The sequence below is a fragment of the Anomalospiza imberbis genome, chromosome 5 (genome assembly GCF_031753505.1).
Source record: "Anomalospiza imberbis isolate Cuckoo-Finch-1a 21T00152 chromosome 5, ASM3175350v1, whole genome shotgun sequence".
NCBI lineage: Eukaryota > Metazoa > Chordata > Aves > Passeriformes > Viduidae > Anomalospiza > Anomalospiza imberbis.
In genome coordinates this window covers 29,894,557-29,917,622 of record NC_089685.1, presented here as the reverse complement: position 1 = coordinate 29,917,622, position 23,066 = coordinate 29,894,557, and the positions used below count along the sequence as shown (strand labels likewise).

The window sequence follows — 23,066 nt, the reverse complement described above, 5'->3', positions numbered from 1 at the left end:
GACTGCATAAGCCTCACAGGTCTTCTGGCCCCAAACCCTTGGACTTCACAGAGGGGAGGGACAACACAGGTTTCAGTTTATCTGGTAAATGTGGCATCTGAGAGAAGCAGCAGAAGGCATCACAGAAGCACTTTGTTCTTCCCAGCACTGTATCAGTCCCCTAGCCTAAACTGTTTATTCTTCTGGGGGAAGGTAACTTTTGCATCTGCTGTTGGCTTCCGCAGCTACCAGCACTTCTTTGAAAGCAGACAAAAAAAGTAGAGGAGTGCTTTTGAGTCTGCAGTGCAAGCTCCCCTGCTTCTGTTTTGAATTTGTGCAAAGCGAGTGGCATGGACATTTTCATTCCTTTCCAAGGGGTGGTTCTGGTACAAATATTCCTGTCCATACCACAGTCCTAGCACAAACAAGTTTTCATACAGTGCTAATGAAAATGCCAAGTGTCTGTAGGAACCCTATGGGGAGCTAAGGACAACAGATCAGATAAATACCTGGCTGCTTGGGAGTGTTATTTTTACCACTGCAAAGGCTCCATGAGCTCAGTGCCTGAAAAACAGAAGCTTTTAATATTAAGACAGTCTGGATGCTGGCATGCAGAGCTGTAGCCATTTGGGGCTGGGAGTGAGTCAGCCCCAGCAGCTGAGCACTGGGGCTGAGCGCCGTGCCTGTAGGCAGACAGGGGCGGAACGGCTCAGCAGGGAACATGGGCAGGAGCAGGGCTTAGCAAATCCATAAAAAAAAGGACCAGAGTGACCTCAGCTAGTACAGTCTTCCTTTCCTTCTCCACCTTCTCAAGGAGAAACATCCTTAGGGCTGTACAAAGAGTGTGTTGTTATTGTCAACCATCATTCTTTGCTGGCAAAAGGACAGTTCCTCCTATCACCTCTGTATGTTTCTCGCTGCTCCTCTGGCCCCAAGAAACTAGTCGGTCATTATTTGGCATGAAAGTAGTTCCAGTCTAAACTAATAAAAAAGTGGGGGGAGGAGGTTTCTCATTCTGTTCTTTCTATGTATTCCTTTGAAAAAGATGTGTTGCTGCCTATCTATGGCAGCAGTTTGTTTTCTCTTGAATTTTAGCCTTGTTTTTCTTGGTGTCTGGAGGGTTGTTGTCATAATAAAGGGAAGAATTGCCAACAGATTGTCTGAATGCTCTTCATACACATCATGAAAACATCATCAGGTCTTTGTGTGTCAGAGTGTTGGAGGGGAAGGCACACATGGTGCTTGGATTAAAGACATTGAGCAATGAGAAAATGTGCTTTTATGCACTTGGCCCTGGGCACTGACTAATTATCATTTGTGCCAGGAAGTTTCCTACACAAACAGTTTGGTCATTACTTCCTGCAATTCTCCTGAGCGAAGTTAAATTATGGATCATGTCAGACCAGGACTGACAACAGTGAGGGAACATGGATCTCTGCCTAGACAAAGTACAAGCCTTTGATTGCTGCCTTTATTCCCAAGGGAAGCCAGTCAAGCCTTAACTCCCTACATATTTTTCCTCCTCGGGCACTGTGAGACACATATAAAGCCATTTGGGCAGCCCTTTGGTAGCATATGAAACATGTCCTGGGAAAAGATGCTTCCATTTGTTATGGAAGTCCTTAAATAAAGGACTCTCCTTTATGTTTTCACTCTGCTTCTAGAAAAAAACAAAGCCTTAGAATGGATTTTGAGTGACATATCTGGCTTCTCTGTGCTCTGATAAATCTTCATTCCTATCTAATAAAACATCTTTATTTTTGCTTTTTTCAATATGGGGAGGTGTAACTCTGCAGCTCTGCTAAGTCTTATTTGATTGTATCCCTCTACATGCAGAGTTTTCTACCTCCATGGTGAAACTGCAAGCAGAATGTGAATCACATGTATTTTAGGGCTTATTTCATTGTCAGGAGAATAAAAAGTTATCTCAGAGTCAATAGGAACATGACCTGACATGAAATATTGCACTGTCAGTCCTCATCTCATATGGTAAACTTTATTTTCCATTCTTTTTTAGACTGCTTTTGGTTTCGGTCACGCTGCTGTCTATTTATTCAATACATCTCCTGTTGGTGTGTTCAAAGGAAACAGGTAATGTAATATGTTACACCATTCAGTAGAATGTAAAAATCAAGAGGTGACAAGAGGCCAGGTGCTTTGTGTAAGATGGGGAGTTTCTATCACTTTGCTGACACAATAGGAAGGCCTGACACACTTGGGGTCAGAAGCCTAGAATTAACAAGAATTTGAAGAATTTGTGGCATGGCAATGGAGAACAACATCACTATAAAGAGAAATATTTATGACCAAGAATGAATTCTGCTGCCCAGAAATGTTATCTTCAGTGAGCTAGAAGTAACAGCTCATATAGTTTCTTTGCATAACAAATCAAATTGCAAATGAAATATAATGAATATTTGCCTATATAAAGCTTACCTGGAAATACAGTTTGTCCTTAGTGGTTAGTGTGACACTCCCAATAATCTTTGTGGTAGAGTTTCCTTAGAATAAAATAAAAGGGAACAGTTTCTTCACAGAGAGAAGTGTAACTATAACACAGATACACTATCTAAATACAGAAATTAGAAGTTGCCTACAGTATTATGTCAAATGACACCGTGTTCTGAAGTCCAAGAGCCTCTTTCCTTGTTAGCAATACCTAAAGCCATATTTTAAAAATAATCTGTGCATAAGAATACTGTAATATTTAAATATGCAATTTGGACACACATGATTACTGTATAGTATGTATAATGTCAGCAGCTGCCTATTTCAACTAGGTACAGCTTCCTCAATGCGGATACATTTGTGCCCCAATATTCCCAAAATCTAAGTCCTGTTTTCTATGTTGCTGGTACATTTAAGCTCAAACTTACTTTTTACACAAACTTTAAAGCAGAAATGTCAGCTGTAAAGTAGTATAGAGAAAACCAGATAATGGGATACATTTTAAAAATCATCTGCCCAGTATAACATCTGCAGTATTTCTCTTTCTGTTCCTGTGTACCTCACCATCTTCACAATGACCCCTCTTTTTATCAGCCTACATCACAGCCAAGTTAAAAAAAAAAAAGATTTAACATAAACACAAACCAATTAACAGAGGAGTTTCACAAGCTTGACAGATATTTGAAAAGAAATTTTAGTTATCTTTTACACCTTTGCCTGCTTTTCCAAAAACATATGACAATGAGAATTCACAAGATGAGGCTTTGTCATTAGAAGCCATAAATGATCCTTTAAACCAGTGGATGTCCTCATTTGATCATTCAGTCAAGGCAAGCAGAACTGCAGAATGGCAGTAGTGTGTGTCCAGGCTGCCAGGGCTGACTTGTGGATCTTGCTGTGCTGGCTTTTTCCTGGAGAGGAGCCTTTCTACATTACTCTCATTGCAAGTGCAAAACTTAATATACTGGGATGAGGATACCAGAACTTAACATGTCACTCAGGGTATAGACAGACTCATTAAAGGCATGTAATACTCTCCTTAAGAGCTTCCATTTGAGAAGTGACTGGTAGCCAACAATAACATTTCTAGAAGTCAGGAAAATATACCTACATAATTTTCAGCCCTAGAAATTACAAGAGAGCTCCTTATTTACTTGCAATTGGCAGGTTTGGCTGCACAGATAGGCGCTTGGCTGAAAAGGAATCATGAATGCTTTGACTCAACAGCTTTCAGTAGTGTGTTTGTTACCTTTCTCCTCTTCTTCTCATGCAGGCTGCATGGTGTATGAAAAGCTTGGTGAGCAGATCTTTGGTACCCCAGGGAAAATGATTGTCTTTGGATCTACATCTCTTCAGAATGTTGGAGGTAAAGGAAATAAGGAATATTGAAAAACAAAGCCCAGGAATATCTCAATAATTTTACAGCTGCAAACAAGTCAGGTTCCTTCTCTCCATGACATCCAGGGACCTTCATGATCCTCAATATGGTTGTGGCTATCATTTTGCATGCAGCCCTTTAAAAATACTGCATTACTGAGTGATCAGTAATTTACACTCAGTCATAGTTTGTGGTCTTCTATCATCAGACACTGATGTGGGAAGAGGTTAAGGATGCTCCTCGGTACTTGTTCCACAAACTCTTTTACCCATTTTCTAAAATTATCTTCTTCTTCCTCCAGCAATGTTGAGCTATCTCTTCATAGTCAAAAATGAGCTGCCTTCTGCCATAAAGTTTCTAATGGGAAAAGAAGAAACATTTTCGTAAGTTGAATTAATTCTGGTGCTTAGACTGTAGAATTTAACATTGTATAGTAAAGTTTAAGCATATGTTCACAAAAGCTCTGAAGTATTGGATACCCTTTAGGTTTGTCAAAGTAGATTTTCACAGAAATATCTCAGGGGGTTAATAAAAGACAAGACAAATTTGGGAAGGAGAAGATGGATAGGAAATGAAACTTTAGTTGCCCTTTTTGCACACCAGCTTTTCATGAAGAATTTTGTTATAATCATAGAATCCAATATTTTACAGTGTTAGGCAACACCTGAAATATTGGGAACAATGCAAGTTAAAGATACTATGTGTTTCCCTGTGTTCTCAAATTCTTACATGAATTTGCCCCTGAAACAATGTCCACAGAGTGAAATTCTTTGCTACTAGTATATGACCACTGCAGAATATTTATATAAATAAGATTTCTGCCCCTTATCTCTCTTCGGCATTTACCAGCTACTTTAGTAGAGAGGTGTCATTTTTTATACCAGTAAATATCCCTTGCACTGGATTATATGGTGTGCTGCAGAGTAGGAGATGGTCATAGAGATTCCATTCTTAGGTTTTCCTACTATACTGGACTAAGCAATGCAAATAGGTCATACAGAACATCACTAACACTGCCCCTTCTCCTCCTTTCTTTACAGTAGGATGCAAAGCATTTTGGTAGAGGAGATGCAGACTTGGGCTAGCTAGTGCGTGCCAGCCTGCTGGAGCCTGGTTTGCTGCACCAGTCACGTGCTTGGGTGGTTTGTCAAATGACTTGTGGTGGCCCCCCAGCCCCACTGTGCTCTATGGCCCATTGCATGATCTTTCATCGTTGTGGCAGGGTGGCTTGTATCGGGTTACAGAGGTGGTGGTTGTGTCTCTCAGATCCACACACTGATCTCCATGGTAGGGTAATACTTTGGTGACTCTGGAAATCTTCCCCTACCTGAGTCAGAGCAGTGCCATGGATACCTAATGAGTCTGCAAAGCCAAGATGTGACCCTTTCTCTCCTTGTGTAGGAACTTGTAGGGTAAGGAGACCAAATATAGTTTTGTAAGTATAGCAGTCAAAGAGGATGACTGAGTGAGGAAAACCAGAAAATGTTTAGGATGTGCTCACAGTATGGGTTTTTTTATTGTTTTATACAGGGAATGGTACGTGGATGGGCGGATTCTTGTTGTTACGGTGACGTTTTGTATAATCCTCCCTTTATGTCTCCTGAAGAACTTAGGTAAGATGAAAATGCCATCACAAGAGTCAAAAAGAGGAGCCCAGATATTGTGCCACTGATGGCCAAACTGACAATTCAACTATAATAAGAAAAATATGCTCTCAGTGTTATCTAAGTAGCCTCCCTGATCCAGAAATAATCTGTGTTCTGAGCATTTTGAAACAAGTAGGCCTAAATTATCAGAGTGATTGAGCTTAGTATAAACCAGCTTTATCCATACAATTGTGGAAATTGATTTTACAAATTATAGTTAAGAGGGTCTTCATTTCATAAGGTAATTCAATTTTATGTGCAGCCCATAAAAACAAGTTCACAAATGGTGAAATTACAAAAATTGTTACTTTTCTATCTGCATGAAAATTTTTACTGATGAAACTAATTGGAAGCATTGGACTTTGAAATAAGATATGTACAGAGAATTGCATTTTCAGATGTGTTTGAATCCAGCTGGAATGCCAGTAGGTACACAGTGTATTTTTTTAAAACCATGCTGGTAACAACATTTGGCACCAAAGTCCATTTGGGGTCTTCCTTTTTGAGACAAAAACCCAAACTCAGCTGACATGACTCAGGGAACCCGGGTCACATTTAGATTGCAATTGCACATTTTCAGTTTTTTTTCAATTATCACAGCCTCTTTTAAAAGTAAAGTTAGTTAAACTGTGGTAAAGGTGATCCTGAGGAAGTCACAACAGGTCAGAGCAAGGTTTAGGCTTGCCCAAAAGCTAGGAGACTTGAAAGACTTTGGGAGACTCCCACACCAGCAGGACATGCTTTTGTCCTGCCCCGAAGTTCACAATACGTAAATAAATGTTTAATACATTTGAATTGTTCATGAAGAAGCAAAAAGCAGTAAAAACCAAGATAAGACTAATAAAATTATTCTGTGTGAGACTTCCTCTTAATTTCTTTCAGGATACCTTGGCTATACCAGTGGATTTTCATTAAGCTGCATGGTATTTTTCCTGGTAGTGGTAAGTTCAGCTTGCCTTCTTTATTGGATGAATCACTTGGAATCAGAATTGTTGAGGTATCAGCGATGAAGAGACTGGAAAAGTCCAGCTGTCAACCAAGCACCTTGTTCACCATTAAACTATGTCCTCAAGTGAAACATCCACTTTTGTGTTTTTGAACACTTTTAGGGATAGTGACTCCACCAGTTTCCTGGGCAGTCTTTCCAATGTTTTACAACAGTTTCCATTAAAAAATATTCCTAATATCCAATTTGAATGCCCCTTGGTGCAACTTAAGGTAGTTTCCTCTCATCCTGTCACTTCTTACCTGGAAGAAGAGGCTGAGCTCCACCTGGCTACAGCCTCCTATCAATCAGGCAGTTGTAGAGAGTAATGAGATCCCTGCTCAGCCTCTTTTTCTCCAGGCTAAACATCCCCAGCTTCCTTAGCAGCTCCTCTTATGACTCACTCTAGACCCTTCACCAGCTGTGTTCCCCTTCTCTGGATATGCTGCAGCACCTCAATGTCCTTGTTGTAGTGAGGGGCCCAGAACTGGAAACAGCACTCAAGGGAAAGCCTCACCAGTGCTGAGTACAGGGTAATGATCACTTCCCTAGTCCTGCTGGCCACACTATTGCTGATACAGGCCAGGATGCCCACAATTCCACTGATATTTTAATTCTAATTTGCTTTTCATTATTATTTTAGCAATTCGCTATCTTGTGCTTTTATTCTAGGTTATTTACAAGAAGTTTCAAATTCCCTGTGATGAACAAGGGCTAAATGCAACATCATCTATCCTATCAAATAGCTCAGAACATATGTGTAAGCCAAAGTATGTTATCTTTAATTCCAAGGTATGTTTATTTTTATAATACTTACTTTTAATTCGCATAATGTATGCACCTGCACTCCATATTCTTATTCTGATCAGCACCACAAAGGGCCTGATTCTCCATGGTTCCACTTGTGATCCAGTGGTTAATGCACACTGGTCTCATTGCCCAGTCTTACAGAGATGCCATGGTGAATGTGTCTCCTTGCAGTCTAGTCCTGCCCTGGTAGTAGATGTGTTAAGGCTATGAGCCCAAGCTACTCCTGGACAATAACTGCTCTCTTCAGGAGATTTTTCCTATCCACTGCTGCTTACTATCCTTGCTGCAGCTGTGACTTTAGGCTGTTGCTCAGTAGAGGCTGAGTAGGCCACATCTGCATCCAAAGCTCATAACCTCTGTCTTTCTGCACACAAGCCACTTCTTTGTAACAGGGTACATGTTTCTGTAGCCATGCGGTGAACTGGATTGTGAAAAGGATATGGTTGAAAGATAATCCAGCAAAAATTTGGTTGCCTTTCAGCTGGATGCTTCCCTCCATCACCACACAGCTGCAGAAAAAGTTGGTCTAAGAGAAAGTGAGAGGGCAGCTGTCTCTAACTGAGAGCAGGAGGATGGCTCCTGTCAGCTGTGCTGGGATGCAGTGCTCCTAGTGAAACAGCACCTTATCCATCAGGACGTGGTCCTCAGGGCCTTAGTTGCTTTCATAGGGAATGTACATTTATAACAGAGGTGTGCAAAAAGTATTTTTTAAAAATTTAACCCACCAGCTTCAGTTGAAGAAGCCAAGTGAAGCACTTTTCTTTGGCTGGGGGTAACCATCACCCCAGATCCATCATGATGGACCAAGAATTAGTTAATTTGTTGTGCCATGGCAGCTTAGGTGTAGGTATATTTCAGAAAGCCTTGAAGGGTAGTCTTCTTCTGCAGTGAGTGTCAGCATTTGCCTCAGATCCAGTGGAGGCACCTCAGAAGGATCGGTCCATCTGCATTAGGCACACCGGAGCTGAACTCCAGAGGTTTGCCCTCAGGGCCAACAATTTACCAGTCATTTTAGCAACTTCAGTGTGTGAGAGGAGGGACAGGACAGTTTCACAGAACAGAAGGATATCCGAGGTTGGCAGAGACCTGGAGGTCACTTGGTCAAACCCCTGTGCTGAGGCAGGGCTACCCAACACTGTGTCCAGGCAACTTCTGAATATCCCTACAGATGGAGACACCGCAACAGTACTGTGCTGTGAGTGAGGGAGAGGTGGCAAAGGCCTGGGCAAGGAAGGACCTCCAGAGAGCAACCAACGCATTTACTGAACCTGTCAGGCCTGGGGTGCACCACAGGATGTCTTGTGTGGGAAGGGGATGCCTGTGACCAGCACAAGCAGATCTCAGAGGGCAGTACAGAGCTGCATGTAGAATAGACTCGTGTTGTCCTTAGGGAAGGATCTGTAATTTCCTGTGACCTCTGCTCATACCTGTTCCCTCAGGAGAATGGAAGTGCCTGAGCACTGATACCATTTTTGAAGTTTGGCTGAGGACTGAAGTTCTTAGTGGAGAAGGGGCTGAGGTCCCACTTGGAGGCCTCCTGCACTTTCTGGTGACATAATGGTCTTTCTCTTTCCCTGAGAAAAAGCATGCTCCCTCCACAGCCCTCCTAGTCCTTTTGCTGGCCTGGGAAATTAAGGGATTCAGTCTGGTACCTTGAAATATCCATTTCTTTGTAAGTTCTGCATTCCTGTTCTCTTTTCTTACAGTCTGGATACGGGCTTCCTCTTCAGGACTTCAGCCTTAGCACCATGGGTGCGCACCCCTCTCCATGCCAAGGCAGGGTAGCGTAGCGGTGACCCACCATACGTCCCTTTCACGCGTGACACTGTGCTAGTAACGGTGGCAGTAGCTGGGCAGGCAAACCCATCCCAGGGGGCAAAGCCAGCAGCAGCTTGGCATTCAGCTCTGTGCTCTGCGAGCACAGTCAGTGCTGCGCTTACGCCACCAACGCAAGACTTTGTCCTCCTGTTGAAAGCGCGCTGCTTTCCACATTTCATTAAAAACATGCTAATTGACAGGTCTTCTGCCTTCTCAGAAAGGCTCTCAATATTTGGTTGAAGAGTCCAGCAAGCTTGGAGCTGAGGTAGTTGAACATGGAACATTTCTTCAGACTACTGGGGGAAATACTTCTTAACTTATTTTCTGAAATTCTCTCTGAACAGACTGTGTACGCTTTACCCACCATTGCTTTTGCGTTTGTGTGTCACCCATCAGTCCTCCCGATTTACAGCGAACTTAAAGAGTAAGGCCTTTTTTTTTTCTTTTTTAATAGTTTATTGTTTTGAACCATTTTACATGGAAAGCGTTAGCACAGAGGTGCTCTGAATCATTTGTGCCACTTAGAGGTGCGCCTTCATAACATCCAAAAAGCGTGGCTGTCAGCTAGGAAATCTGGCTTCCCAGGCGTGCTGTGCCTCTGGGGCAGGGGCGAGGGAGGTGGAGAATAATGCAGTACTTGGGAGTTTTCCCTGGAAGTACACAGCAGCCTGGGGAGAGCCAAGTTCTGCCGGTTGATATTTGGCAATAGGAGAGGTGTGTGTTCTGCTAATAGTGTTTGTTCCACAGCATTAGTGCAACTAAAATTAGTCTGTGACAGCACCAGGAAAATAAAAGTGCTTTCAGCCTTACTGATACTAAAAGGCCTTTGTTGGTACTGCTGTCACACTGACACCTCCAGCTGGGATGGGCTGTGGGGAGCTGGAGACCAGCACTGCTGTGACACTGCTGACAGCCCTGGGCAGCTGTAATAGGGTCCTGGGCCATGGGGAAGCCCCAGGGGAGAGGTCAGGGTCAGTCCGACCCATGACTGCCCTCAGACACTTGCTGGATCCTTTCAATTTCAAGTGACTTGAGCAGGTTCCCAGGTACCTATTAGGGCACCCTTGTTTCTGTTTTAAATGAAAATGCATTCATGAGTCTCCCCAGAATTACTATGCTTATGCAAACACCTAATACATTTTGAAACAGCTATGGAAAAATCCAGCCCAACCATTCTTATGTGTTCTTTTCTTGTTCTTTCTCCAGCCGTTCACAGAAAAAAATGCAGTTGGTTTCAAATATCTCATTTTTTGCCATGTTTCTGATGTACTTTATGACTGCCATATTTGGCTATTTGACTTTCTACGGTAAGTATGCGGTTCTTTACTGATCGGAGTAGAAAGGGGATACATGTAAAATCAATAGTGTATCCCAGCTGGAAAGGAAAGTCCCGTCCACTTATATTAAAATACTTTTCCAAATATTTTTCCTTGTAGTTCTCATATTGAAGGTATAAATCCTTTCCTCCTTTTCCCCTGTGGATGAAAAGCACAAGTGAAAGTATTATTTGCAAAAGGCATTTTCAAAGTATGAGGAAGAGATTTGTTTTACAGAATTGGGGATTAGCTGGGCCCCACTAAGATTTTATTCTAAGGTCCTCACCTGAATGATGTGTGCATTTGTAATGGCTGAAGCATGCATATTTGCAAAAACTGAGACAGATTTGAGAGCAGGTCCTAGGAAATGAGTAACAAATTGGCCATCACAGCTTTTTCACTTTCTTAGTAACACTTTCATCATAGAGGCAACAGACCAAATGTTTTCCCTGTGTCCCTAGAGCTGACCTCTTTAGGTCTTGGTTAAACAAACTGGCAGTGAAGGTGGGGAAGCTTTGAGTGTTGTCCCAGCTCAGCCACCAAAGGATGATTATCTCAGTGTTTGAGACTCCCACCCTGTCTCTTTGCATGCGTATCAATTCAGTTAACAAACAAATTATGTTGTATCACTAAAGGATACAATTTGTCTACCCTAAAGGCACAATTGTTAAGTAAAGTAGGATAAAATATGAATCAAAAAAATGAAAAATATTCCCAGGAATGTTGCCCATGGAACTCCCATATTCCAGTATCATGAGAATGTTGAAAAGTAGTGTCTTTTTCCATGGACTGTTAAGGGGTTACAAGACAGGTGACAAAGCTGATGTTTGCCTTTTACCTCAGAGTCACCCATCAGTTTTCACCTCCCTATTCTAAGTGGCATTTTTGTTACAACCTCCTCATTCATGGTAATGTCCCTTGTGAGCCACCAATTGCAAGAGAAAAAAAAAGTAAATATGAAATGCGTTTTTTTTTTTTTTCCCAAGCTGTACCTATCTCATATTTGCTTTCTCAAACTCTCATTCTGATTATGAGGCCTTGAGTATACATGTGTTGAAGTAACTTGAGGTCATCTGTTCTAATTTTCCCAATAAACCCACAAATAGGCTGCAAGTGACAACAGCATCAGCCGTTCTCATCCAGCTGCTCCCATCTAACACATTTTCGTAGAGATGCATCAAATTAGCAGCCCCAGGGAGCAAGTGGGTGTAAATCAGCATGGACCCCTTCGCTTTGGCAGGGAGGAGATTCTGATGTGATTGCCCCAGGGATCTGAGGAGGCAGATCTGTGGCGCTCCTCTCTGGGAATCTCCCACATCCCTCAAGGACGAGGGTCTGGAGTCCATGGAGGAGGTAGGGGCTGCGTCCATCTGGCCCTCCTGAGGGGGAATGGCGGAGGAATCCCTGGGGTGTCTTGTGTGCCTCTCCCCACATTAGGCATCCCTGCTCTCCAGCACTGACAGCCCACAGGTGGAAGCTGTGGAGAGCTCTGCTTGGGCTCTGCAGTGTCAGTGCAGTGACAGGCTGCAAAAAAGACACTGAGGGAATATAGAATTCCTCCATAAAATTCCTTCATTCTTCCCCTTGAGACCCAAAAGACCTTACCTTTCATATGTTCACTTACAGTGTTCTAACCCTCTTCTCTACCCTTACCTGGGTAAGAACAGTATTTTTATTGTGACCATTTCTTCTTTACACCAATAGTACTTGTCTGTTTGCTGTGTTCTCAAAAGTGTTGCAGTGATGACTATATTTACATTGCAGAATTACAGAAAAGAGGTGTTTTTCTTCCCCTAAAAGGTCACAGTGTGGTTGGGCTCTGTGGTGTATCTAGCTGAAAGAAAAACAGACCTTCAACTGTAAGCCTTGCCCTTCACTTCCTACCTGGCTGCAGCCCGTGAGCGGTACAGAAGTTGCAGTCTGTGCTTGCAGGAGCAGAGTAAGCTCTGTGTTGCAGAAGCTGTGCATGTGCCCGGCTTGAAAACCCCACTCCTGATCTGCAGGGAGGTGGGAGAGCATTTTCTTTCTCCTGGTGGGGATTCAGGCACTGTGTAGGTGGTGTTGACCTGTGGTCTCTACCCAGAAGGGTGCCCTGGGGGGAGTGTAGGCATTTTGCCAGAGGATAGATCCCTCTGCCTCCAGGAATACATTAGGTCTTCCCAAGTGCCAAAGATGGTAAATTAGACATGGCCACTGAGTTCCCTTTAAGAGCTGTTATGTTTTACCACCAGCTTTCTAAGATTAGCAGGCAGAAACAAAACATGGGCCTAAAAAGGGGGCAGCAAGTGTGTTTGGTGGCATGCTTAACAGCCACCCCTTTAGGTTATTGCTCCTGGATATTTAAAAATTACAAAGCAAATATGTAGGTCCCTCAGCAACTTGGTTTTCCTGCTGGTTAGTACAAGCAGACCTGCTCTGCACTATTTATCACAGCTTCAAGGAAACATTTTGGCAGGAGGTTGTATTAAAATATTGCCAGCACCTCCCTGTTAAGCACCCTCTGTGATTTGTCTTGGCTGCTAGGGCTGCTGGCCAGCGTGGAGCTGAGCTGCAGGCTCTGCTGGCAGCCCTCAGAGGAGCTGCTGAAGGATTTGAGTGCAAATGTCAGAGCGTCCTGCTGAGAGCTGACCCAAGATAGGCTTTGTTCTCAGTTGAGAACAGGGGCACTGCTTTTTGCTGGAAGTTTATTTGCTGTTTAGACTAATTTAGCTCAAGACCTTGCAGTTTATATTAAGTTCAGCCATTGCAGTGCATGTGTTTATTTTTATATCATTTGGAACTTCAAAAAAAGTCCACAGAACCAATTAAAAATAACTGATTTCACTTTACCTATTTTTGTATAAATGTATTATATGTAAGCAAGCTTTCCTGTGTGTCTCACTGTTGTCTTTTCTACAGTGAAAATTACCTTAGACTTAGGCATGTGCTGTCATGAATTAAGATGCATTCCTAAATCAGGCCGCCAAAGGATTAAACTGGAATAATGGGATCATTGAGATTTTGTTCAAAGTGCTGTTTTAACTCAAGGACGTTTCATTCCATACTCTTTTGTTTACAGATAAATCACTTGTTGTTCAAGAAGGCTGTTGTTAAGCAATGATTTTTGTGGACTAATTGCCTTTTTGCCAGAACACTTACCTTACTGTCTTTCCCATAGAGAATGTGCAGTCAGATCTGCTTCACAAATACCAGAGCAAAGATGACATCCTCATCCTGACCGTGCGCTTGGCTGTGATCGTGGCGGTGATTCTCACCGTGCCAGTGCTGTTTTTCACTGTAAGTAAAAAGGTCTGCATGGTTTGGAAGTTGGTAACAGCTGTGCACAGCACATTTCTTCAAACCACAATCCAGTGATGGCTGAGACTGCAATGTTGCAACTACAAAAAGAGTTTGAGCTTGGATTAGTCTTTCCTCATGCCGGACGCCCACTAACTTCTGGAAAAGTTCTCTATGCAGTAAATAAATAAATCACTTTTGGTCTTAAATCTGCTCTAAATTGAATCCACACATGTCCTCTCTTACATCACTTCACTTTACTGGAGCAGGCTCAGAGGTGAAGTTCCTTTTAAAGTGCAGAAGGATTCAAAAAGCCATGTTAGAAAGAGAGGAATATCCTACTGCACATGCACATGTACCTACAGTTCTGAAATAACAAATTAATTTTAAGGAGTATTTCAAAGGACATTACTTCAGGCAACCCAGAATTTCTGACAGATCTATGCAGCACTTGTCACATGAAGAACCAATTAAAATAAATATGGGAAGCTTTGAATTGGCTCACAGACTTTTCTTGACAGAAAACTTCCTCTCTCTCTCTCTCTCTCTCTCTCTCCCCCTACAGGTGCGTTCATCATTATTCGAGATGGCCAGAAAAACAAAATTTGACTTATGCCGTCATGTTTTGGTTACCTTTTTTCTTTTGGTTATCATCAACCTGTTAGTCATTTTTATCCCATCCATGAAGGATATTTTTGGAGTTGTAGGTAGAGTATCCTGGTTTTGTACTATTAATAAAAAAACAGTTGCTAATGAGCAACGTAATAATTAGCTGTTGCCTACAGTTAACAAAACTTTCATTTTAATTTTGCAGGGGTCACTTCTGCCAATATGCTGATCTTCATTCTTCCTTCATCGTTGTATTTAAAAATTACACAGCAGGATGGATCAAAGTTGACTCAGAGGATTTGGGTATGCATTGCGGTTCCCATCAGTGCAACACTTCCATCTTGTCATTCTCTGTAATGTGCTAGGTGCAAAGCAGACCTAACCTGAACGTGTGTGAGCTCCTTTACGTTACATTCCCGCTGTACTTCAGTCAGTTGGCAGCTGTGCTTGCCCTTCTCCTTTGCTTACCCTGGGAGTCCCCTGGTGGAGGGGCCGTGCATGCACAGCATCTTGTGTTTTGGGGAAGCCCTTCTCTGTGGGATGAGGTACTTCCCTGGCTGGCAAGCAGCAGCAGCTTTCAGCAGGGTGCAGGAAGCCCTCCAGCACACTTCAACAAGCCTTTCGGCACAGCAAGCTCTCTGCTTCTGTGTATTGATCCAGAAAGCATGCAAAGTGCTCCATTTGCTGTATTCCTCATGGTATTAACAGACCCGAGTCAGACATAGGGTGGTTCCACACAAAGCAGCCAGCTGAAGTGTAATATTAGCCATTTGGCATGCGTGAGCAAATAGGAACGGACCTTGGAAAGATTTCCTGTGAGCCCCAGAGAGTGCTGCATCTGAAAAGATGCAGCACTCCTGTGTATTCCTGGTCTAATGGGGCATGCACTGGAAGCTTTGTACAGTCAGGCCTTTCTTCTCTGAGCAGACAGGTAGAAAACGTGTTTCACTTCGGCTGCATCCACAGATCCCATGACGAAAGGGCTGAACTTAGATGAACACATATCTTATGGGAACAATATACTGATTTCTATGAGGCTTTGGAAAGAACACAACTGATCAATCCTAAAAACAGACTCACTTAGTTGTCTTTAGAGGTGATCAGTGTTTAAGAAATGAATTGAAAGGAGAAAAAAAATCAGTTTGGTGTTCAGCATGTAATTATTAATGATGCTAATCTGTTTAATTATCTGTTGGTCTTGTCTTTACCAGACATGCTAGCTCATTTAGCTGATAACTTTAATACATCGCCTTATACATCTCCTTAAGAGAAGTTAACATAGTTGAATTAATTGTCTTTTTTTTTTTTTATTTGTTAATATTCTTTTTTTTGTTGTTGTTTCAGGCTTCTCTTTTTCTGGCACTGGGGGTATTGTTTTCCCTAGTGAGCATTCCCTTGGTCATCTATGACTGGGTACAATCAGGAGGCAGGGCCGAAGGCCACTGAAGTTCACCTTCTTCTCAAAAGAAGATACCCCTATTTGCTACACACCAAAATCGCAACCATCCATTCTGTTGTCTATTCCACCTTTTGTGAGTGTACTCAAATGAAATCCAAATAATGATTATCCAGTACTGAAAATACTGTCATGGGAGTATTTTCTTGCAGAAAACAGACCCATTCTTCTAACAGGCATATCACTCTCTTATCAGCAAAATGTCTGTGTTAATTGTCCATGAGATTATATAGAGCATCACTTATAGAAATTCATCACAATTAGTTTTCCCTCTTCCACCCATTGTTCCATTATTCTCCTTAGCCCTAAAGCCACAAGCTCTGCTCCTTTAGGGCAGCAGCGCCTGTTGCTTTCAATTCCAACTGGAGTGTTGTCCGTTCACATCCTTCCCCCCTCTTTTAGCCAAAACTCTGCTCTCTAATTGTACACATCTGGTTTGTTGGTTTGTTTGTTTGTTCTGTTGCTGTTCCAGGCACCATTTGCCTCACTGGGTTAAGTGTAGCATTCTGGACACAGGCATGAAAAGCACCACAAGAGCATAGCTGAGCACTGTGTAAGCGTAGGTGCTAAATCTGGTGCTTCTCTCTGATGTTTTGGGGGGTGAACCAGGCCCAGGGCTTGGCCCATTCATGGCTCTGGGGAACAGACTGTGTGTGTCTGTGTGTGTGTGTCTTTGTGATGCGGAGCAGGGAGTAGGAGAAGGACAGCCACTACCACCAGCCACTATTCCTCTGGCACACTTGAGTTGGAGGTTGACCAGAACTTGACCCCAAACCATGAGTCTGAAGAGAAGCAGACATTTGGAGATTTCCATAAGAAGTCTGCATTTTCTTCAGCATTAAACTGTTTAGTAATGCCCCATTGCTCTCAGAAAAAAATACCAAGCTCCAGTTTTATCAAAACCTACGCATTTAGTCATACCTCATGCCTTTTCCATACCTTGTAGGGACTGGCTCCTCTCTTGTGTCTTACCCTCCTCCCACTGAAGCCAGTAGGGTCTTTGACAGCAGTGGGAGCAAGATTTGACTCACTCTGCCAGACTACTAGATTTCTAATGGAAATTGAAATCTGCAACATTTCTTTAAACGAACACAAATACTTTTTATATTTAAAATATTTCATTTACATTTTTCATTAGTTCTGCATAATAATTAGAAGATATTCTACTAGCAGAAACACTGTAACTTGCAGCAGTTGTCCACAGAATAAGCATTTGCCTAATGCCTTATAGCTGGTGTAGAGAACCACTTGTAGAGATTCAAAAGCTAAGCAGGTGATCACTCACCGTCCTGAGCAAGCATCTTCTATTAGTGCACTGCCAGCAGCATAAACATGTTCACTTTATGTCATTCACCATGTGAGCTAAAGAGCGTCTCAGAATATAAACATGGCTCCCACTGAAAGAACGGATGGCTAGAGGGAGCCCCGCTTCATGCCCAAGGGCTGTGATGCCCTTGGTATGCTTGAGCCATACCTGTCAGTATGCAGTGACCCTCCTCTTCTCAGTAGCTGGTTCATTGACAACTCCCTTTTTAACTGTGGAAGCAGACTGTCATCAGCTGTGAGGAACCTGTCATTGCAACTTACTCTTTTTAAGGTTAGGGATAGAATATTTGGGATCTTGGGATTTCTGTGAGCTACTGAATTGTCTCAGTTGCCATTACCTTGTAATGTAACACGTTACCATGGCTTGAAGTCACTGAGAGTTGAGATCACAGATCACATCTCAGGACCCTAAAGTTGGTTTCTAAAGATAACATCCAGAGAGGTTGGTTTGGGGCCTTCCTAGAAATTTGGGAATTGAGATGCAGATTGTTCATGCTGCAGAAACTAGGCCTTCTAAGTCCAGACTGCCAGATCTGTACCTTAGCATAGGCAATGAGGTACTTGCCTCTGATGATACTTCACTGTGATCCAGAAATAAGGCAGAGTGGATTCCACAGGCTGCCAAAGTACTTGGAGTAGCCCAGCAGCAAGAACAAAACTGGAAACCTCCCAGCAGGGTCTCTGGTGCATCATCCTTTCTCCCAAGGACCACCAGCCTTTAACATACAAACTGCTGAGCTACCTGGGACCCTTCACTAAGGTCCCTTGTACTTTCCTGTGGCTGGTCTCAGACCCTTGTCTGTGATGGTGCAGGTTGTTTCTGGTTCTTTCTGTGCTGTTCCCTTATGGGACTGATCCCTGCCCTTATTCACAGAGAGCCTACAAGACCAGGTGTTAGGCAAGCTCTGCAGAGAAGAGCCTGTGCTTTGTTTCTATCTCTTTGCACCTCATTCCAGGCATCTTCTCAGCTTGGGATGTAAATTTGTGGTTTTCCTTTTGCAGGCACCCAACCCTCAGTGGTCACTGCAGCAGAAGCCCAGCATCTCACTCCATTTTCTGACTCAGCTTGCCTTTCAGGTTTGAGGTGCCTTATAATCTCTCTGGATCTTATCCTAAAAACCTAACTCAGACCTGAGAATGCTGTGCAGTGTTATCCTTAAGATGCTACCAGGCTCTCCTGCTTTCCTCCCCTTTTGTCTTTCTGCTACTACTGATTAATGAGCAGCACGGAGCTGTGCACTGGGGGGTTGTGAGAGACGAGATCCTGGAAATGATTTTCAAGTATACAGGTATGAGCTAGAGGTCTGATCTGCTGCAGAGGATTCCAGCAAGGTCACATATGTGACATCTCCCTCCTCCTTCCTCCCCGCCCCCCGCAAATAGTCTGTAGTCTGTTGTTTGAAATATGAACCATTGAGTTTTGGCACCCAACTTCCTTCGACTTTGAAGGGCTGTTGGGTCACTGATTGTTCATCTTCCTAAATCTCCTCCATCACTATTCCTCTCTCTCCTCTTTGCTATTCTGCCTTCTCCTTTTCCCCAGTTTATTTGTATACTGGAGTTTTATTGAATAAATAGGAAGAATGAGCTGAGTGTGCATAGAAGTGAAATTACCCAAGGTACTGAACCACCAAAGCATGTCTTATATACTGAAAAATAGATACCCAAAATATTAAGTCTTTAAACAGACTTTGTTTCTGGGTCTCGTTAAAAAAAAAAAAAAAAAAAAAAAAAAGATAAAAAGATAAAAAGAAAGAGGGAATTTTGCTTAGACTGATTTACTGGCATCATATTTATAGATATTTATGGAAAGGAATCATGTGTTTTTTGATGTCTGTGGTAATGAACGTGAAATAACGTGCTTTTTGTTTTCTCATCAGGTTTATACATTCTTAACAGAATGCAATAGACCCTGCTGTAACTGTCAACATCAGTGATGGATGACAATATTTGTATGAGGTTATCTGTAAAATGTACTGCTGTTATTCAGTTCATTTGGAATAGTGAACTTGTAGCCACGATTGTACAAGTCCCACATTTTAGTTAGGATTTTAAGAGCACAGTGAAATGCCGTAGGAGTTTCTCTGTTGTAAAATTAATAGGATCCAGAGTACCATATCTACTTAGTAGGTGATAGCATGCTTTCTTTTCATAGAGAGTTTATCACTATTGTGAGTACTGCAAGTGTCATAGACTGGATGCAAAATTGCTCCTAATAACTGCAACAAAAAACTTTTAAAATTCTTATTTGTTTAGTAGCAACAATTGAGTGGTGAGGGACAAGGAAGGACTAATTAGAAGCAGGGATTACTAATAAGATTGTAAGAGTTAATCCTACTCTTAAAAGACAGCCTTGCTGCCTCTTCTAGTCCACAGCACATTGCAAAGAAAATAGTTATGGGCTTACAGCAAATGTAATACAGCTGCCCTTCTCTGTCCAATGGCAAACATGCCTAGGTAGTAAAACACAGTAAATTGTTATTTGGGAACAGTATCTCGGGGCAGTGACCTCTCTGGGTGATGCGTGCTCCTGGTCAGAGGGCCAATGCCAAATCTGTGCACCAGCACAGACCTTTTGTAGAGCTGACACGGACCAAGTGGTGCCTGGCACATGTGCAAGCCTAGGGCACAAGAGCTGCTGTCATCCTGCGAGGTCAGGGATGGGGATGCTCCTCCACTCCGAGGGCTGCTCTTCTGAGCCACATATGAACCCGAAGCCTGTGCTCCACCTGTAATAGGTCACACATGCAAGTGTGGGTTGGATGGTGTGTGGGTTTTGTTTGTACATCTGCCTTACAATGCATAAGCGCAACACAGCTCTCTGATATTGAGTATTAAACAGTAACAATTAATGGTATGTCTAGTTTAAATTTATACATTTCTTTGCTTGAACCTTACATTAAGGCTAAAGAGCACCTTGGTCAAAACAAAACTTTTCATGTGGTGGTGTCTCACCTCCAGTCCTACTGCCCCACCCCAGTGCCTGTAGGAGAAAGGCACCACAGAATGTACTCAGCTCCATCAGCAGCTCCATGAGATGGCTTTATCAGCTGGCGCCATGGTGCTTTCATAAACAAATCCCCAGAGCCCTTGGCGTCAGAAAATCCTTATTTCCTGTAACGTACAGCGAAGAATGTTTTATTTGTATCTAATGTAAGGATTTCTGTAACAAACTGTGAAAAAAAAAAGATAATGAATTAATAAAAGGTACAGGGCTGGAAAGTCTAGAATTCACAAATTGTACACATACCTATGTTTCTGAAGACAAATCTATGCAGTTGTGTTGTATTGTAGGAAATTTCATTTTTATGTACATATATATTGTAAATAAATAGGATGCTGTATATTTTTGCAGTTGGTTATCCCCTATGAATAGAAGTGTTGAGATAGGCTCTGCATATTAAGAATAATTTTAATAGAAATACAAATACTTTAGCTTCTTAGCAAAATGTATATCCTTTTCTTTCTCCCAAGAGTTCACAAGTTAAATCCTAAACTTGAAATTATAATTACATCCCTAAGGTAAAAAGAGAAATAAAAGGTCCAGTTAAATTGCTAGGATTAATTCCACTGCATGACTCCCTGTTTTCTCAACAGCAAGTCTGCCAGTCTTCTTGTTGGGTAAAATATCTCCCTTGTTAAAGTGCCCCTTTGGTACCCAGATACCTCTTACCTTCTCAGCTGGGGTCAGTTGGGAGTTAAGTGCTGAAAAGGCTTTATGGAAGAAACCATGGCAAACTGCAGCCAACAATTTGACTTAGTATCACACCGTGTTGTATCCAGACGTGTATTTACCCAAGCAGTACAAACAGAAGTCAGGGCAGAGCTTCTGCATTTCCATTTTCAGGCATCAGAAATGCCAGTAGTTCTGAAAAAGAAACGTGTGACAAGTCAGGGATCAGCAGCAACCAGAGCAATTGGTGCCATTTCCAGCCCCCTCCCTTCCTGCAGAGTCCTGTGGCTGCTCTGCCTCAGACCCTGCAGCTCTCGTAACACCAAAACGCTGGCACCTGAGGCTGCCAAAAGCTTCCCTGGGCAGGAACTGCTTGCACATCCCACTCTGTGAACAGGCAGAGGTCGTTAGATAGCTTTGTGTGCAGGGGTGAGGGCTGGGTATGTCCTGAGAGTGCATCCATCAGAGGCCTTGCATAGACTTTCTCACTGGTAAAGCATGGAAATTTTGTTTCAGGACTGCTGAAAAATGGAGGTTAAGAAATGCATCTAAAAATAATAGTGATTTATTTTTCATGTTTACTTTATGGGCTTGGATGAGAATGAAACTTGAAATAACATTTGCTTTTATCATGAGCACAAATTTGAGGGGAAAACCCTATATACAGTCAGTTTTACAGAGCTCTTCAAAGTAATACCAGTGTATGTTTTGTTTTCAGTGTTATAGCCAACAAAATATAAACCGAAAAGGTATTTTTCCACTAGACTTGAACTTTACATTGTTTATAGAAACCTGGTTTTAGTGCCCCAACATATGCTAAGGCTCACACAGATCCAGTATAAACAATGTTGTTTAAATGATGTATGCCTGATACAAGCTCATCTCTAATAGACTGTTGAATTGAATCATCAGTAATATTTTGCTCCTTTTAACATCGCCTGTTAACTCTGTGCTGCTCATATCCAAATAAACAACACAATTTTCAGTTTCTATGTGTAAATAAAATGTATCAAGTTCTATGATCTCTCTGTTACCTCTTAGTTTTTAAACATTAAAATTGGGATCTAAATTAATGTTGGGGCCATATTCATTCTTCCAAAGGGATGACGATGTAGCATTTTAATGGCTTGAACAGCAAATGCTTTCTTGCTCTATCCAAGTATTTTCACTGAATTTAGGGCATGCAGCTCTTGTAAAGCCAACTACATTAGATTTGGTGCAGTATATAGAGCAAAGCATCAACAAAAGGCTATGGAACATTAAGGTGAAGTTTCTGATACAGTTTTAGAGGGACCTGAAGCTGGGGCAGATGGTTACCACAGCCTGCGGTAGCTGAAGATGACAGCATTTCTTAAAGCCAGTACTTGTTTCTGTCTGCTCTTAGAAGACTGAGTGAGTGCTTGTCAGTCTGTTTCAAGGTCAAATCAGGTAATTTAACTTAAAGGGCTACTCTTAACTTGGGTTAGAGTTAAGATGTTAAACTGGTGCCTGAAGTGACCAAACCCCTGCCAGACTTTTCTCAGCTATGGAAGCAGAAGCTATTAGCAGATGTATGAGGAGGATACCCAAAGACAGTAATGTCTTAGACAGCTGTTTCTGCCAAAGTACCTCTGTCAAAGCTTTAAAGGGTCTGGAAAGTGCTACCTTTTTTGCCTTTGACCACTGATTTTACTAGTGTTCAGATTACAGTGACCACCTACAAAAAGGCCTCTTGGCTAGAGTCCAATCAACTGAAGAGCATACCTGACTGCACAGGATGAGTATAGCTCCCCAAGCTCCTCTGCAGGAGAAGTGATGAGACCATTTGGGTATCAGAAGATCCTTGGAAGCCATTGTCTGGTCCCCAAGCCCAGGGATGTATCTTAAAGCCATAAACCTGGGAGCACAGAGGAATAAGCTTCTGCACTGGACTGGTCTAATAGTCTCTTCTGTTCGGCATACATCTGCACACACCACTCTACCCAGCCAAACTTAATCCTCTCATAGCCATATCTTAAGACATAGGAATATAATTTATGGAGCAAAGGAAAAAAGAGAAACTACAGTTCTTTTTTTTCCTTGCTTGCAGAGACTACGACAAATATCTCTTGGCCTTCTGCAGCGCAGTCTGACAGCTTCACCTGAAGTTCACCTAAAACCACACAAACAAAGTTAAAAACACCAATCTCTGTTCCAGCCACATGCTTCTATTTTTGGCTTGTATCCCCAAAGTCAGCCAGATCTGTTGAGTACATCTGACTAGTCCCTGTCTGTGAGTGGGGAAAAAAAAATTGCTATTTCCTAAGTCAAGCAATGCTCTTATCTGAAGGAAGACATTCCTCCATATGGTTCAGCTGGGGTCTTAGT

The 23,066-nt window shown here is 42.3% G+C and overlaps 2 protein-coding genes across 3 annotated transcripts in view; both read left to right on the top strand.

Moving 5' to 3' along the window:
• SLC38A1 (solute carrier family 38 member 1) overlaps positions 1-21,793 on the top strand; it is a 42,159-nt gene extending 20,366 nt beyond the window's left edge. The window contains exons 5-17 of one of the 2 annotated variants that reach the window (XR_010999067.1): positions 1,997-2,070; positions 3,701-3,793; positions 4,107-4,188; positions 5,336-5,418; positions 6,334-6,392; positions 7,109-7,228; positions 9,409-9,488; positions 10,271-10,371; positions 13,538-13,656; positions 14,222-14,363; positions 14,471-14,568; positions 15,610-15,797; positions 18,928-21,793. Coding sequence is in view for 1 of the 2 variants with exons in the window: in XM_068190058.1 (XP_068046159.1) it covers positions 1,997-2,070; positions 3,701-3,793; positions 4,107-4,188; positions 5,336-5,418; positions 6,334-6,392; positions 7,109-7,228; positions 9,409-9,488; positions 10,271-10,371; positions 13,538-13,656; positions 14,222-14,363; positions 14,471-14,568; positions 15,610-15,711 (1,153 nt within the window). In the remaining variant the exon portion in view is untranslated. Of the gene's footprint in view, positions 1-1,996; positions 2,071-3,700; positions 3,794-4,106; positions 4,189-5,335; positions 5,419-6,333; positions 6,393-7,108; positions 7,229-9,408; positions 9,489-10,270; positions 10,372-13,537; positions 13,657-14,221; positions 14,364-14,470; positions 14,569-15,609 lie in introns of both variants that reach the window. The other variant, XM_068190058.1, reaches the window with a different exon arrangement.
• The window catches only part of SCAF11 (SR-related CTD associated factor 11), a 176,935-nt gene that overhangs the window by 83,620 nt on the left and 70,249 nt on the right, over positions 1-23,066 (top strand). The window lies entirely within an intron of this gene.